General features: G+C 39.9%; 1 protein-coding gene across 1 annotated transcript; it reads left to right on the forward strand.

Annotated features, from left to right (window-relative positions):
• The first annotated feature begins 841 nt into the window (after nt 1-841).
• On the forward strand, nt 842-9,666 carry tmem128 (transmembrane protein 128). Its single transcript, XM_029693201.1, has 5 exons — nt 842-1,033; nt 4,647-4,779; nt 5,229-5,390; nt 8,185-8,293; nt 8,913-9,666. The coding sequence occupies exons 1-4, from the start codon at nt 934-936 to the stop codon at nt 8,282-8,284; spliced, it is 495 nt and encodes a 164-aa protein (XP_029549061.1). The 5' UTR covers nt 842-933; the 3' UTR covers nt 8,285-8,293; nt 8,913-9,666.
• Nucleotides 9,667-19,069: the final 9,403 nt, after the last annotated feature.

The raw sequence follows: 19,069 nt of genomic DNA on the forward strand, positions 1-19,069 counted from the left end.
TGGTGTTGGATGGATGGCGACAGAGTGGACTTTAATTTCTTTATTTGGATAGAATTTAAGTAAGTCATATTAGATCAGTGTCTAACACAAACTATGAGACAGGTATACTTTTAGCCAACCTTGACCAAAACTAACCTTATTTTGATAGATTTTACACCCGTTGTTACTCAAAAAATACATGATGCAAAGACGTTTGGGGGCTTTAAAAAAAAAATCTGGGGGAGTATGCCCAGACCCCCTAAAAGAGGCTTAGCCCCCCATCCATGAATCTCTAGTGACATCCCTGATCAGAAGTATCCGGTGCAAGAGAGGCAGATTTAGGTTGCCAGGGTTAGAGTTGTACAGAAAGTGTCATGCTGAGGCAGTGAAGAAAGTACAGGAATATGAGTCAAGGGGGAGGGATCCTGAGAGGCTCCTGGTGAGTAGTATACTTTTTGCCAGTACAGTACAGGGCCTACGAATTAAATGTGATTCAGTAAGGTTGGCTTTTTAGCGTTCATTGCCATGGTTATCAACTGTACCGTAGGAATGGAATGCAAATCACAGAAAATATTTGTTTTTGCAGCGGCAGCAGCAGAGTAGTACTTCGGGTTACGAGATTTTACTGCTGCATTACAGGGGGTGTTGAATGGTGTGTCCCATCGCCTGGTGTAGGATTTAGATGGGGTTAAAATAGTGGAATGTGGTGGTGCTTTTTTTAATGAGTGTAGGGTTAATAGTTAGCAGGGTCATTTTTCATTTAGTTTTTCCTATTTTTGTATCACAAAGTGTAATGGATTGTATTATCCGGTCCAGTTGGTGGCGATAATGTAACATTATATTAGATGCCAACCGCCGTTAAGCACCGAATAATAAGAAGAAGTCAGTGGACGAGGGACCAGGAAACCACAGCAAGCTAGCCAGTCAGCTAAGACCAACACCCTGATATCAAACATGCTTGCTGATAGTCAATTCGTAAATCTACGAAATAGATTTAAGAAAGACGCTGAACTTCTCATGCAAGGCGTTTCAGCAGGTGACAGCAACGAAAAGAGTAAGTCAACGGTATACTTGAGCTATGAAAATTCGTTTGCTGCCCTCAGTTGCTAGCACAAAGAACTGAATTTCAAAAATAGTAAACGTATCAATGAATGAGACGTAAATAACATATTTGGTCTGTGTCGTTGCTTATCATTCAATTTCTTATTGCTATTAATATAAAGTTAACTAGCTAACTTGGTAAAGTTGAGGCAATACGCCTCTACAGAACTGTAAGGAAAATCCTCTAGTTATCGTCAGCTGACGTTAGTGATTGTCTCAAATGTAACGGTAGCTACATTTCTGCCTGCATTTATTATACAGCTGGCACATGAAGTATGGGCTGATATAGCCAACATTGTGCCATCAAACAGGAGGTCCAGTAGGCAGATTTGACAACAGAACACTTGTCTTAACTTTTGGGTTTAAACTGGGCAGCATGCCACTGATTCATGATTGTTGATTGTCTTCAAAAGCTGTGTCAACACTGCAACAACACGGTAGTTTCAGACTATACTTCTGTACTGGAGACTTAACCCAGTGTCTCCGTAAACTGATATGCCTTAAGTGAATGTTTCAGACTTAGGAAATGTACATCTTTCCTAAGCACTTCTCAGTAGTTGGTATTCAGACTTACCTTCTTCTTTAAGATTTTGTCAGACTACACCTATTGGTGTATTGCCGCCCCCTACTGTACGGGGTATTGAAACAAAAAATATTCCATTGCAGGAAGAGGGGGGTGACCCGACAATATACAAAAAAATTCATCAAAATCCATCGCACCCCTTCAATCAGTTCACATCACATCCCTAAACAGGCTCACGTGCCTGTGAGGATGGCACATTCATCAACAGGATTACTTGTAAATGCCTCTGCTGTAAAATCGCTGAGTTCCCTAAACTTAGCCGTACTCACAATGATGCCTATTTCCGATTTCCTCATTGTTTGCGCTGTGTAGTTGATAACCAATGCAATAAAAGTCCACCTTAACATGCAACATGTCAGGATCCCTCTGTTGACAAGGAATATTATCTAATGTCTCTACTCCTACTACCATTAGTTCTTCAACTTCACTCCTTTCTTCCATTCTTCTCGCCACCTCCGCATAAGAGACATGCGGGAAAGCCCTTATACTTACCACCTCAGTCTCCTTCACCCTAACATGTTCCACGACCACAATTGCAGCATTTAGGCTCAGCTGGCACGCGATACCTCTCCTGTCTACATACAGTTGACACATTACCAAATATTTGGCATTTGTAACACTGCATGGGTTTGGGCACGAAGGCTCTCACAGGGTATCTCATAAAGCCCAAATGCATGTGAAAAGGGAGAGACTCTTCATCAAAAAACCATAGAATGGACCATGCGGGTCAGTCGGTGTGCATCAAACACTTGATGCAATTCTTCATGTATATCCTTTGCTTTTACTTCTAGTGCCACCCCAGAGAAAACACCCTTGATAGGCGCCCTGCTTTGAAGATTCACACACGACACATTCCAATCTGATATATTTTCTTGAGGCCCAGAGCACACTCCTTCTGTCTCATAGATACACAAAAAATGAAAATAAGCCTACTTCTCGTTATCTCCCGCACTAACTTTAAGCATCAGCTGTCAGAGCAGCTTACCGATCATTGCACCTGTACACAGTCATCTGTAAATAGCCCACGCAACTACCTCATCCCCATATTGTTATTTATTTTTTTGCTCCTTTGCACCCCAGTATCTCTACTTGCACTTTCATCTTCTGCACATCTATCACTCCAGTGCTTAATTGCTAAATTGTAATTATTTCGCCACTATGGCTTATTTATTGCCTTACCCAATGTGTAACTCTGTTGTTTGTGCCGCACTTCTTTGCTTAATTTTGGCCAGGTCGCAGTTGTAAATGAGAACTTGTTCTCAACTGGCCTACCTGGTTAAATAAAGGTGGAGAAAAAAAATAACTATAGCTTGGGTCTCCAAATGTCATCCCTGCAAATTATAAAGCCAGCATTTCATAAACTTCACTGTGGAAAAGGTGATGTGTTGGTATGCTTCATTTTGCTACCATATGACTGGTTTCACATGTCTCCAGGGGTAGATGTAAAACAATTGTCATTTATATTTACAGTCCCCTTAGCCAAACGGCTTACTGATTTACCAAGCACTTATCAATAGTGGTACAGTAGGTCTTATCAATTTGTAAATTACAGTGCATAGAGAATGGTATTATTTCCATCATAAAAAAATTAAGGAGATGTTCCAACGACAAGCTCAACCTTTTTCATCGCATATAAAGGTAGTGGAATTATGAGGGAATTAGGTCAATGTCAGAATATGGCGTGTCTGTAGACATACCTCCACTACACATTCATTTCTTTGATCTCCACCCCAAACGAATAGCATGCTATTCTTAAAAAATATATATTATCATTATTATAAATAATTTTTTTGTATTACTTTTGACCCCTTTTTCTCCCCAATTTTGTGATATCCAATTGGTAGGTTCAGTCTTGTCCCATCGCTGCAACTCCCGTAAGGACTCGGAAGAAGCGAAGGTCGAGAGCCATGCATCCTCCGAGAACACGACCCCGCCAAGCCGCACTGCTTCTTGACACACTGCTTGCTTAACCCGGAAGCCAGCCGGACCAATGTGTCGGAGGAAACACCATACCCTTGCGACCAAAGTTAGCATGCATGCGCCCGGCCGCCACAAGGAGTCGCTAGAACGCAAACGGTCAAGGATAAACCCTCCCCTAACCAGGACGATGCTGGGCCAATTGTGTGCCACCTCATGGGTGTCGCGGCCGGCTGTGACAGATGGGATCAAACCCTGATCTGTAGTGATGCTTCTAGCACTGCGATGAAGTGCCTTAGACAGCTGCGCCACTCGGGAGGCCCATAGCATGCTATTCTCATTCTTAAGTTCAAGGTCAGAATAAGCGTAGAGAGAAAAGGGCATAAAAAGGGAATTATGTTCCATTTACTGTATGTGCGCTTAACTCGTCGGAGTGCCCCCCTAAAAGATACAGCAGACCCATCATTGGCTGGCTGGATGATCCAGTCCAGGCTATTCTTTTACGCTGACAATATTTTTTGCTAAATTATTGTGAAATATTTCCTCCTTTTTTATACTATTAAATTACCTTTTTAAAGAGTAGAGTAAATGTTTGTAAATTAGAGATTAATAAATAGGCTTTTCAAAAAGTACGCTTATAGCATGAGGGGCAGTTTAATCCTGAAATGTATTGAACCTTAAAAGGTGTGGCGGATTGGGCACCTTCTGTTCTCATATTCTGGTGTAAATTCTATCAGGTTTCATAGCCTCTTTGTACACTTTTGCCTTGTTGCATTAGTGGTGACCAGGTCTTTGGCAGGAAGACAATATTCAGTATTTAACTCAGTGATGCTGAATAGTAGGCTGTAGCCTAGGCTATCGTCATACATAGGCCTAGCTAGATTGTGTAGCACCCTTCAACAAATCCCAAAACATTCAACTGTGTGGGAGCAAATAATCACACACTGTCTCTAGGCCTTTTGTGTTTCTTTTGAAATGAAACATCTACTCATTGTGAACAAGTGATGATGTAGGACCAGGCCTACTGCATTCCCAATGACCATGGCATTTTGTCTCAAACTTGCAGGTCAAGAAGAGAAAGATGCCAAACCACTTCCTCGGATCAACCGCCATTCCGTCTTCTGGATTGTGGCTTCTGTCGGATTGACTTACTATTTCGACTTCCTCCGCGTCATCACGGAGAATGGCGATATTAGAAGGTTTTGTAGTGATGAAAAAACCTTTTTGTACTCAAACTAATCCAGCTAAATTGAAGATAAAAGGGGACGTGTGTGTGTAGGTCTTTGCAGTAGGTCATCTGTGATTTAGTAATCAAAAGGGGTCGTCAGCCTGGATCCAGAAAGGATAATTTTATCTCTAGATTGTAGTCTTGAATCGCTCCTATTGAAGTGAATTCCACTGGCCAGAAAATAACCTACATTCTGTTTGGTCTTAGGTTACTAAAGGGTAGATTGGTCACTGTAATTGGAAAAGTACCAAATATTGTGCGTATTTGTTCCTTTTTGGTTAGGCAGGCTTTTATTCATGCAGGATTATCTATTATCTGCTTACAGAAAAGTATTTATGATGGCATTTCATGAAAGAACCAAACCACAAGTTCCTGTCATGTATTTGCTGCTTATGTGCTTTGTTTTGTATTGTTTTCCAGCTGGTGGTTCAATGTTGGTGTGATACTGCTGGGAATATGCCTAGCTTTGGCCATGTTTTGCATCGTATACCTGGAGTGGTTTAAGGGAATACAGCACTATGATCATGAGTACCCTGCTATTCCCCCTATCACCACAGCAGCCTTCCTCGCAGCGTCATGCAGGTAATACATGGATACATGCTAACCCATTCATAGACGCTAACTACAGTGCCTTCAGAAAGTATTCACGCCCCTTGACCTTTCCTCATGTTGTTACAGCCTAAATTGAAAATTTATTAAATTGAGATTGTGTGTCACTGGTCTAGACACAATACCCTATATAGTTAAAGTGGAATAATTTTTTTGACATTTTTACAAATTAATACAAAATGGAAAGCTGAAATGTCTTTAGTAATAAGTATTCAACCCCTTTGTTATGGCAAGCCTAAATAAATTCAGGAAAAATTGAATAAGTTAACATGATTTTTGAATGACTACCTTGTCTATTTATTCCACACATACAATTATCTGTAAGATCCCTCAGTCGAGAAGTGAATTTCAAACACATATTCAACCACAAAGATCAGGGAGGTTTTCCAATGCCTCGCTAAGAAGGGCACCTATTGGTAGATGGGTAAAAATAATAATAAAGCAGACATTGAATATCTCTTTGAGCATAGTGAAGTTATTAATTACACTTTGGATGGCAATACACCCAGTCACTGTAAAGATACAGGCATCCTTCCTAAATCAGTTGCCAGAGAGGAATGTATCAGGGATTTCACAATGAGGCCAATGGGGATTTTAAAACAGTTAGTTTAATGGCTGTGATAGGAGAGAACTGAGGATGGATCAACAACATTGTAGTTGCTTCACGATCTATCTTAAATGACAGAGTGAAAAGATGGAAGCCTGTACAGAATAAAATATTCCAAAACATGCATCCTGTTAGCAATAAGCCACTAAAGTAAATCTGTCAAAAATGTGGCAAAGACATTAGCTTCATGTTCTGAATACAAAGCGTTAGGTTTGGGGCAAATCCAATACAACACATCACTGAGTACCACTCTTCATATTTTCAAGTATGGTGGTGGCTGCATCATGTTATGGGTATGCTTTTCATCTGCAAGGACTAGGGAGTTTTTTTGGGGGGATAAAAAGAAACGGAATAGAGCTAAGCACAGGCAAATCCTAGAAAACCTGGTTCAGTCTGTTTCCCAGAGACACTGGCAGACATTCACCTTCCAGCAGGACTATCTAAAACACAAGGCCAAATATACGCTGGAGTTGCTTACCAAAACGACAATGAATGTTCCTTCGTGGCCTGGTTACATTTCTTTCTTAAATCAGCTTGAAAATCTAATGCAAGACTTGAAAATGGCTGTCAATAAATGTTAGAATCAATTTTTTCAGCGATTACAGCAGTTAGTCTTTCTGGATAAGTCTCTAAGAGCTTGAATAATTTTTTGAAATAATAATGTGCAAATATTGTACAATCCAGGTGTGCAAAGCTCTTAGAGACTTATCCAGAAAGACTCACAGCTGTAATCGCTGCCAAAAGTGATTAACATTTATTGATTGACTCAGGGGTGTGAACACTTAGGTAAATTAGATATTTCTGTATTTCATTTTCAAAAAATGTCTATAAACATGTTTTAATTTTGTCATTATAGTAAAAAAACTTTGTCACCTGGTAAAATAAGACATCTGGGGTTTTGTGTGTAGATGGGAGAGAAAAGAAATCTGTTTAATAAATATTTTTATTCCGGCTGTAACATAACTCTTAATAGCCACTACTCTTAAACCTTTGGATGCAGTCTACCATAGCAGCCTTTGCTTTATCACAAGTGATGTCTTAATACGCATCACTGCATCCCATATCAATAGGTTGGCCAGTCCTCTTTTAAAATCCCGTAGATCACTTCATTGCTGCCTTTTTGTTTACAATGCTCTAAGCTTCTGACTTACCTAACTCCATTGTTAAATTGTAAGAACATGAAATACCAAACTCGTTCACAGGGTTGGTTAACTCTTTCTCTAGTCTCCACTGAACTAGGTAAATCTGGTTTTAGTTTAAACACTCCACATTTTTGGAATTACAAGGGCAGTTTAAAACCCTGTTGAGAAATGAGTTCACCGAGGTGTGCAATTGTTTTGATTGACTTTAATAATTTGTTTATGATGCATGTGATGTTTGGTTTTCTAATGTAATGTACTTGTTATTTTATGTCCTCAACACACCATTGAAAATAAGTCAAGGGGTATGAATACTTTCTGAAAGCACTGTACCTTTAGCGCCTATTGACAATAGTATCTTCTGGCCGGTGGAGTTTTGTTAAGACCCCCGGCGCTCGTTCTGAACATTAAAACACATTGCTTGCGGTACGGTTTTGGAAACATAAGGAACGTAACTTTCATGTCAGTGATGAATCATTTTCAAAAAACAAAAGGTTACGTTACACACCTTTTTAATAGGTTGAGGGATAGTGTTCCCACATGGCAATATCTCCAGGTTACAGCGCTTGTTTACGGAAGACAAACAGAAGACATAGTTAATTAGCACAGGCAGCCGCCTATCTAGGGTGCTCCGAACACCTGTGTGTGAGCGTAACTGGAGGAAGTGTAGTTCGTCAACTGGAGGCACGCACAGCTTGTGGATCTGTGTAAAGCTGCTACAGAAAGTGTATATTTTTTTATTTGGAAGATTCTTTCTCGTTGATATGAAAGATAAAGGGGCATATGCAAACAATGATTATTGACGCTTCTAAACGTTAAAACACAGCGCTGGAATTGTAGCTCACACGCAGCCAACTGGGTGAAGCTAACCGCTGAAAACCCTACTGATAAGGGTTTTAGAGTTAATTTCTAGCTAATTACAATGCTTTCGGTTAGTAAGTTGTAAGCCTATTTTACAATCTCTCCAATGGTAATCACAATGATCTTGGTCTCAAGCACATTTGTTTTTTCTTCTACCCAGTTTTAATATAGCACTGTGGCCTGTGTGGTCGTTCCTCACCCCCGTCCTCCTGTTTACCCAGTTCATGGGAGTTGTTATGCTCATATCAATGCTTGGGTGAGATGTTAAGGTAAGATGTCAACATTTAAATAAAGATGCTCTTATGAGCCAACAATATAGATTGTGTAAGAATCGGTATTATAAACAATATTGTTAATCGTTAAATCCAATACCTTCTATCTCTCCATAATGCAAATCCAGATGGAATAAAACATTTTAGAATCCTATGAATCTCAATGTAGTTTTATTGTGTAAGAATTGGTATTGTTATTATTTGTTAATTCTGATACTTATCCCTAATTTCAAAATTATATTATACTGAACAAAAATATAAACGTGTTGGTCCCATGTTTCATGAGGTGAAATAAAAGATCCCATAAGTTTTCCATATGCACAAAAAGCTTTCTCCAATTTTTGTGCACATATTTGGTTACGTCTGTTAGTGAGCATTTCTCCTTTGCCAAGATAATCCATCCATCTGACATCAAGAAGCTGATTAAACAGCATGATCATTACACAGGTGCACCTTGTGCTGGTGACAAAAGGCCACTAAAATGTGAAGTTTTGTCACAACACAATGTCTCAAGTTTTGAGGGAGTGTACAATTGGCATGCTGACTGCAGGAATGTTCACCAGAGCTTTTGCCAAATAATGTAATGTTAATTTCTTTACTATACTTTATTTTAAAGAATTTGGTAGTACTTCTAACTGGCCTCACAACTGCAGACCACATGTAACCACGCCAGGCCAGGACCTCCACATCCGGCTTCTTCACCTGCGGGATTGTCTGAGACCAGCCACCTAGACAACTGATGAAACTGTGGAGTATTTATTTTTGTAATAAAGCCCTTGTGTGGGGAAAACTCATTCTGATTTGGTGGGACCTGGTTCCTCAAGTGTGTGGGCCGATGCCCACCCGTGGCTGCACCCCTGCCCACCCGTGGCTGCACCCCTGCCCAGTCGTGAAATCCATCGATTAGGGACAAATTTATTTCAATTGAATGATTTCCTTATATGAACTGTAACTCAGTAAAATTGTTGAAATTGTACCATGTTGTGTTCATATGCTTGTTCAGAGAGCTTAAGTACCAATAATAACTAAGTACCTACTTCGGAATGCAATTATTTTTGTTTATTTTACAGTACTAAAGCCTCGACATAAAGTGAATGACTACAGTTTGACTGACTTAAAAAAAAAATGTTTACATGCATATTATATTTAATAAATTAACAAAGCATTTTAAGTGCTATAATAGTTTTTGTATATGTTTTTTAATAAATGTTTAGTTTTCTTTGTGATTCAGAAAGCTTTTGTGCTATTAAGTGTAAATGTGTCTGCTTAAATTCTGTAAAATATTTTGACAACTTTTTGTTATATGTGCATTGTTGCTAATGTCAACCTTGTTTTCCTCTTGTTGGCAAAAAGACTAACCTTCAAAGTCATTGATATGAACTTGAGTCTCTTTCTTTGGTAATATTGTGTTTATAATGGGTCTGAACAAACTTCTTTCCCACCAGTGGTGTTTCCACAACTGATTTATTGTGGATAAAAATCAGTGCCTGTCAAGGTAGTGCACACAACATGTACTTTAACGCTTAAGTTTTCATATAGGCTTACTGAACAAACATCTAAAGTTCAATGTGTTTCCATCGCATTTTCAAATCTAGCGATAGTTTTGTCACACAAATTTGCGTTAAATAGCAAATGTGCCTCCTCCTGGCACATGCGCTCTAGCCAACAGTTAGCATATACAGTGTGGGTAGGCTAGTCTACATGATGAGATTATTATGAATAAAAGCGATAATATTTTTATTTGTCGAACTGCAGTCAAGCATCGATCATCATGTCACCAGAATAAGACCCTCGAAATGTATTGGAATGGAGCATCAAGATCACCATGCACTTTCACCACCCAGTGAAGTTCAACAGAATTGATTTAATCTGTAGCCTAATAAACTGCATGGTTTTCCGAGTCGTAGTGGGACGACCACACATATCATCGCGTGACTCCAAGTTTACTTTAATATGATGGTTATTATATAAATAATTCGTTGTAATATATTTTACTGACAAAAATAACCCACCATGTCGAAATAAATTATCTGTGGCATTTATGAAATTCCGTTACAGCTGTCCAGGTTTGTATGTGTTATACGTTATGACTTTACTCGCATAAAAACTGGATGGAAACGTGGTTTGTAATGTACAACTATTGTTGGCCTTCAATCGAAAACACTCAAAAGTCAATCCAAGGGAAATTTCAATATATATATCCCTAATCTTTGGTTTAATATTGTTGGCATACAATGACGAAAGGGAAGTTGGAACCCCACCATGCATGCCCAAAAAAATAGTTTGGCGAGATGAACTGAAGGCAAACGATGAGTAAAATGACTGCTTCCAATCAAATCTAAATGTTCAGAAACATTTTCCATATGCACAAAAAGCTTATTTCTCCAAATATTTGCACATATTTGGTTACAGATGTGCTCTCTGGTTTTGTGATGAAACAAAGGTGTGGTTGAATTTATTTTGCCACTGTCTTCTTGTTTTCTCGGCCTTAGGCCTATATATCACGGTGTAAAGGCATATGAACTAACAGGTTATAAAGCAAATGTCACACCTGTTCCAGCTCCCTCTCTCCAGCGCTCGTCGCTGGTCAATAAACCACTGGTCTACTAACCACTGGCCCTGGAAACCATTATTACGCACACCTGCTCCACATCATTACGCACACCTGGACTTCATCACCTTTATTTAGCCCCCAGTAGCATTAGTCATCAGGCAGTATTGGTTTGTGTTCACGTTCAGTATTCGTCTCCTATTTTGTTTAGCTGCCTTTTTATCATTACATACTCACCTTCTGCACCTGTCTTCCTTACAGCAAACAATGCAATTATCACAACACATAAGTTGTAATATAGCTTTTTTTCCTGGCTTGGCTTCCCCAGGGATTTTACTCACGCACCGCTTTTGCAGCAAACATGTTCCTCACTCGCTAGGAACGTCTTTCCCCCAACGTTATAATGAAAAAGGACACTTAGGACACTCTTTTTATGCCATTTTCTCCGGTGGGCGTTGCTATACATCACAGTGGTTGTAGATTTCAGCGTGCGGTAGTGAAAATCCATAAATGTATAATTATTTTGCAATTTATATCTAGGCTACATTGAGGTTTTGCTTTCATTATTTTAGGCTATCTGGCATTAGTGTATAAGCCTACATTTTAGGGCCTAACTGTACACTCTAAAAAGAAAAGGTTCCTTGAAGATCCTTTAGGATAACTTCTCTAGGGTACGGGGCAGTATTTTGACGTCTGGATGAAAGGCGTGCCCGTAGTAAACTGCCTGCTACTCAGGCTCAGAAGGTAGGATATGCATATTATTAGCAGATTTGGATTGAGTTTCTAAAACTGTTTGAATGATGTCTGTACCAGAACTCATATGGCAGGCAGAAACCTGAGAAAAATCCAAGGTTTGTAGTTTTTCAAGTGAATGCCTATACAGTATACAGTGACTTAGGGTTAATTTTGCACTTCCTAAGGCTTCCACTAGATGTCAACAGTCTTTAGATCCTTGTTTCGTGCTTCTACTGTTACTGGGGAGAGAATAAGAGCTGACTCAACAAGTGGACTGCCTGAGGCAAATGAGTTGCTTACTACGCAGGCGCACGTTCCTTCTTTTTCCTCTGTAATGAATACGCTATTGTCCGGTTGGAATATGATTGAATATTTCTGATAAAAAGACCCTAAGTATTGATTGTAAACATCGTTCGACATGTTTCTACGAACGGTAATGGAACTTTTAGATTTTTCGTCTATGGTTTTGCGCTCGCGCATTGTGCCTTTGGAATAGTGATCTGAACGCGTGAACAAAACGGAGGTATTTGGACATAAATATGGAGTTTATCGAACCAAACAAACATTTATTGTGGAAGTGGGAGTGCATTCCGACGAAGATCAGCAAAGGTAAGTGAAGATTTATAACACTATTTATGAGTTTTGTTGACTCCAGAACTTGGCGGGTAACTGTATAGCTTGCTTTGATGGCTGAGCTCTGTACTTAGAATATTGAACAATGTGCTTTCGCCATAAAGCTATTTTGAAATCTGACAGCGGTTGCATTAAGGAGAAGTGTCTCTATAATTCTTTCAATAACTGTTGTAAATTTTATCAACATTTATGATGAGTATTTTTGTAAATTGATGTGCTCATTCACCGTCAGTTTTGGAGGCAAAACATTTTCTGAACATCACGCGCCAATATAAAATGGGTTTTTTGGATATAAATATGAACTTTATCGAACAAAACATACATGTATTGTGTAACATTGAGTCCTGGGATGGTCATCTGATGAAGATCGTCAAAGGTTAGTGATTAATTTTAGCTGTATTTCTGGTTTTTTGACGCCTCTCCTTGCTTGAAAAATGGCTGTGGTTTTTCTTGTCTTGGCGCTGTCCTAACATAATCTAATGTTATTCTTTCGCCGTAAAGACTTTTTGAAATCGGACAATGTGGTTGGATTAACGAGAAGTGTATGTTTGAGACATTTTAATTATGAGATTTTTGTTGTTTTGAATTTGCCGCCCTGCTATTTCAGTGACTGTTGAATAGTGTGTCCCGCGGGTGGTAGCGTCCCACACCCCAGAGAGGATAATATAAGGTTAAAAAAGGAACCTTTAAAGGGAAACTGCACCATTTTTCAACTTCATATTCATCATCTCCAGCACCACACCAACATCATCATACTGTATGTGAAAATGGTGTCTTTCTATGTTTTGTAATAAAAAGATAGAGGAAAGATCAGTGTTTCCAATTATGTACATTATGGTTTTGACCAATTGTGAGTAGGCATTGCCTACTAATTGTCTACTAATTGGTTGTTGATGTATAAACTCAGCAAAAATAAACGTCCTCTCACTGTCAACTGCATTTATTTTCAGAAAACTTAACGTGTAAATATTTATATGAACGTAACAAGATTCAACAACTGAGACATAAACTGAACAAGTTCCACAGACATGTGACTAACAGAAATGGAATAATGTGTCCCTGAACAAAGGGGGGGGGGGTCAAAATCAAAAGTAACAGTCAGTATCTGGTGTGGCCACCAGCTGCATTAAGTACTGCATCTCCTCCTCATGGACTGCACCAGATTTGCCAGTTCTTGCTGTGAGTGCTCTTCCACCAAGGCACCTGCAAGTTCCCAGACATTTCTGGGGGGAATGGCCCTAGCCCTCACCCTCCGATCCTACAGGTTCCAGACGTTCTCAATGGGATTGAGATGGCCATGGCAGAAAACTGACATTCCTGTCTTGCGGGAATTCATGCACAGAATGAGCAGTATGGCTGGTGGCATTGTCATGCTGGAGGGTCATGTCAGGATGAGCCTGCAGGAAGGGTACCACATGAGGGGGGAGGATGCCTTCCCTGTAACGCACAGCGTTGAGGTTGCCTGCAATGACAACAAGCTCAGTCCGATGATGCTGTGACATACCGCCCCAGACCATGATGGACCCTCCACCTCCAAATCGATCCCGCTCCAGAGTACAGGCCTCGGTGTAACGCTCATTCTTTCGACGATAAACGCGAATCCGACCATCAGCCCTGGTGAGACAAAACCACGACTCGTCAGTGGAGAGCACTTGTTGCCAGTTCTGTCTGGTCCAGCGACGGTGGGTTTGTGCCCATAGGCGACGTTGTTGCCGGTGATGTCTGGTGAGGACCTGCCTTACAACAGGCCTACAAGCCCTCAGTCCAGCCTCTCAGCCTATTGCGGACAGTCTGAGCACTGATGGAGGGATTGTGCGTTCCTGGTGTAACTCAGGCAGTTGTTGTTGCCATCCTGTACCTGTCCCGCAGGTGTGATGTTCGGATGTACCGATCCTGTGCAGGTGTTGTTACACATGGTCTGCCACTGCGAGGACGATCAGCTGTGCGTCCTGTCTCCCTATGGCACTGTCTTAGGCGTCTCACAGTACGGACATTGCAATTTATTGCCCTGGCCACATCTGCAGTCCTCATGCCTCCTGCAGCATGCCTAAGGAACGTTCACGCAGATGAGCAGGGACCCTGGGCATCTTTCTTTTGGTGTTTTTCAGAGTCAGTAGAAAGGCCTCTTTAGTGTCCTAAGTTTTCATAACTGACCTTAATTGCCTACCGTTTGTAAGCTGTTAGTGTCTTAACGACTGTTCCACATGTGCATGTTCATGAATTGTTTATGTTTCATTGAACAAGCATGGGAAACGGTGTTTAAACCCTTTACAATGAAGATCTGTGAAGTTATTTGGATTTTTACTAATTATCTTTGAAAGACATAGTCCTGAAAAAGGGACTTTTTTGTTGTTGCTGAGTTTATTTATATAAATCATGTAATGTAGTCTTCGTTTTTCATCTGCTAGCCAAGTTACATAGCCTGTAATGTTAGCTGATAATTGTTGTATAATTGTTGCTATGATTTAGCTAACGCTAGCTAGTTAAAGTTACTGTACCTTTTCCTAGCTATATTCAATATTGAGAAATGTACAGTATGTCCTCATTTAAACCCATGATACAGTCTCTCGCCATCTCCTTCCAGCCACCTCTCTTTAAGACTAGTCCCTGTCTTATCATGCGCCTGTCCAGTTAAGTTGTAGAGAGTGTGGGTGCTGTGAGAAACTGAGCCTCCACAAACAGGTATGACACACACACACAATACACACACTCAGCCCACACACTCTGGTTGAATCAACATTGTTTTCACGGAATTTCAATTAAATTACGTTGAACCAATGTGGAATAGATGTTGAATTGATGTACTGTATGTGCCCAGTGGGACAGATAGAAAGAGAGATGACTCAATCTAGGTTGTTAAACTTGACAAAAAACATTTTTTTTATAGATGTTTGTCACGTCCTGACCATAGAGAGCTTGTATTTTTCTATGGTAGAGTAGGTCAGGGCGTGACTGGGGGGTTTTGTCTAGTTTATTTATTTCTATGTTTGGTTCTTTTTTCTATGTTGGGGTTTTTGTCTAGTTTAAATTTTCTATGTTGTGTTCTAGGTTCTTTTTCTAGGTTGGGGTTTTCATATGATTCCCAATTAGAGGCAGCTGGTCATCGTTGTCTCTAATTGGGGATCATATTTAAGTTGTTGTTTTTCCCACTAGTGTTTGTGGGAGATTATTTTGAGTTTATGCATGTAGCACCACTTTGTCACAGTTTGTTGTTTTTGTTTATAGTTTGTCTGTTTTGCATAGTTTCACATAGAAATAAAGATGTGGAACGATACGCACGCTGCGCCTTGGTCTCTTTCATACGACAGCCGTGATAATGTTACATTTTATATCAACTACTCATGTTGAATTTGTCTAATTTATGTATTGGGGCAGCCTGTTCTGTCCTCAGTATTTCAGACCAAAGCAAGACAATTTTTAAAGCTGTGGATCTACAAACAGGTTAGCCTCTATATAAAGTCTTTGGATGTATTTGCAGTGTGATTATAATGTGTTATTTCTTTATTTTCCAATTGTAACTGAATGCTCAATGAATGTATTTACAGTGATTATTATGTGTTCTGTCTCTGTCCTCCATCTCTCTCCATACTGTCTTGTCATAATCAATGCAACTGATAGCATAGCACATACTCAACTTTTACTTGATGATAATCAATGCCATCAATCAATGTAATTTGTGTTACAAACAGAATTGTTAGTAATTTTGTATGTTTCTCTTTTGCTTTAGGTATCACACTACCCAGCAATACATGGATGTGTGCACGGCACTCATTCAAAAGTACTACTCGTTGAGAGACCAGATGGGGAAGGGATATGTAAGAATTGTTACATTTTCCGACTCACATTCATTCTCACACTAGTCACCTTTTTACACCATTGTGCCTCCCCAGATCATGATGTGCTGGCTTGGATATATTCTTCTCACATTGTTAAACCATCACATTTCCAGCAGCATCACAAGACCATCTCTAGTTATGTACGGTCCTAATATTCCGTCATTACATTTGTCATGTACCCATTACAGCATGCAGCCGTTCTAATTCTATTGATTCTAATCCAGCCTTTTTATTTCACAACCTCCAATTGAAGTTCTCAAAGTCACTGCAGCCATTTTCCCCCTCCCCTACCTCAAAGATGATCCAAGTGGGCTGAATATCACACGACAGTACAAAGTTAGTCGTTATACAGTGTAAGGTGTGCTCAGTTGTTAACTTACGGTTTGAAATATGACTTGAGTAACCTTTAATATATTTTTTTTATTCCATCACCTACCATACCATAAGGATAGAGGGGAATCCCTTTGCGAATGAGAACCATGTCCAACTCTTCCTGGATGGACAGGAGCTAATAACTGAAGAGCCGGAGGACATCTCCATGGGAATGGCAATGGAGATCCGTTTCCTTTTTAATTACAGCTAATGCCAGGGTTAATTCAACAAGAGAAAAGCTGCTAAATAGACAGTTGAAAATAAAAAGAAGAGATGTAATGTTTGGGAAAGATTTGGTGAAGTGGTAACAGAGCACTGCAAGAAATGCTTCATTCTGCAGGAGTTATTATTAAGGCTATGTGAAAGGATATAGACCGACAGTCAGTGTCCAGATTTCAGTTATCATTTAACCCATCTGAACAGTAGGTTACAGTTCCCATGACGTGCCATAGGACTATTTGAAGTCCCAGTCAGTTGACTGTTGAATTTCTATAGCACAGGAGCTCTTCGGAGCCCTCTACATTGTTAAAAAATTTGTGTGGCGCATGGCGAAATAGTATGGAGCTCAATTTGGCCTCTGCATGCCTTCAGAGGCTCCGCAATTGCATCAAACCCTCCATATGAAGCCTCCGAACAAATTTACGGATCAAGCATTGATTGGCTTTTAGTCAAAAAGCAGCAATAATAGTACATGTTGGCTAAGCCTAACTACAGTAATGGATGTTACTCATATGTGCTGCGTCCATAAAATACGCTACATGGTCAATCCAACGTCTGCATTGGCCTTGCAGCATATACGGTGATATGGCCTCTGCAGAAGTCAGGGCATTTATACTTCTTGCCTTCACGGAGCAGCGCAGAGCTGTTGTAAAGGAAGTGAGCTTTTGTTTATACAGGACCTTCCTTCCCCACATACCGTCACCCAATCATGTCAATGTGGAGCTATACGGTTTAGATAAACGTCATATTCTATTTGTTTATAATGGGCCTATGGACAAAATTGTTTTTATTGACCCATATTTATTCGACAAATCATTATGACATGTTTAATTGAAACAGGTATAGGAGACATTTTTTAAAGATCAACAACATTTTTGTATCTGTTCGACAGGGGTGGATTATTCTTTTGTCGAACTTTCTTCATTGTGACATATGGTAAAGGTGTTTATTTTATATAAATGTCGATTGCCTAATGTACGTGGGGCATATGATGTCACGAGTAACTATAGAACTCCATTTCACATTTATTTCTAAATGCCTACTGCTTGCAACAAAACATTTTCAACTATAAAAAACAAGGATTGTCCTGACTTTCAAGAATGCCTTGCTTTTTCTGGTTGGCTGGCAAGTTTCACAATCCAATTTCAGATCTAATGGAGAGGAGAGGAACCAGGCTCTGAGCGGTGGCCATGGTGGCCATTTACCTTTCTGTGTTTTATCATTTTCCTTCAATTCACAAGAAGCTGAATGTCTCACCGGAGAAAGCAGCCGAGTGAGCGAAACGGCGCCTGTCTGTCTCTGTATGTGTAGGCCATCTATCTGATGCTGTCTGGTCAAAAAGAGTGACATTTTTGTTGCCCATAGAAGTGAATGCAAGGGAAGCCAGCAAGCATTTGGCCTCCCTTGATAAAAAAAAATGAATAAAATAATAGCCAACCAGCGTAGAGCTAAACTTAATGAGGTCAACTGTCAATGGTCCTGACTCACCAAAAAAATGTCTCAACAGAAGCCAGTTTGTATTTTGCTTCCCTCCAATCATAACACATGAGAGCAATACACAATTGACAAAAACAACTTGAATTGTTGCATCTCGTTGTGTTGTCCTCCGGTGGTAAGCTAGCTTGCTAAAAATGGCCTTTTCCTAAATTAGCCATGGATGGAGATAGGGATTTGGACTTGTGGTTTTACTTTATTCTCAGTACGGGCCAATGATTATAATGGTGATTCTGATCCAATGATAAATTCATACATTGTGCCACTGGCCTGAGAGGATGGTAGTTCAATATGTAGGTAGATCTAGAAGGCTAATGTTAAGTAGCTAACGTTGCCCATGAAAGGAAGTTAGGCTAGCGAGCAAGCATTTTAGCCATGTAGCCTAGGACAACAACAAATAAAAGGGTGTGTATAGTGTGACAGTCATAGACCTGAGACATGAGAGAGAGGATGGCATTGAAGTTTCACTACAAGTAGGGTGAGTCAACATGTTTTTCTACTTGCATGAACCTACAGCAAGCACATAAACAGAAATCAGAACTATGAACAGCCACATTTATCTTACATCGATTGGACTAAATTGTTTTTGGTATCTTTTAGATGTCACTGTATTAGACTAAGAATAGGTGATTTAATGATGTTGAAATGTTGATGTTGAAATGGTGCTGCAATAGTGGAGGCAGCTCCTGATTTCTTTGAGACTTGCTGTAACTCTGTGATTCTAAATCATTCGTTTTTTTGTAGTCCAAAACATTAACTTGCTTGACCTTGCTGTAGGTCATGTAAAATGCAATGTGCTTTGTGGTCACAGGAAGAGAAACCTGGTTGCAATCTCCTGTTCAGCAATTTCATTCCACTCGTACTCCATGTCATTTGCCAAAGACATGGTAAATGACCAGGACTAACTTTTTGGCAAATGACAGGAGTGGCAAG

Source organism: Salmo trutta, chromosome 16 (assembly GCF_901001165.1).
Source record: "Salmo trutta chromosome 16, fSalTru1.1, whole genome shotgun sequence".
NCBI classification, from domain to species: domain Eukaryota; kingdom Metazoa; phylum Chordata; class Actinopteri; order Salmoniformes; family Salmonidae; genus Salmo; species Salmo trutta.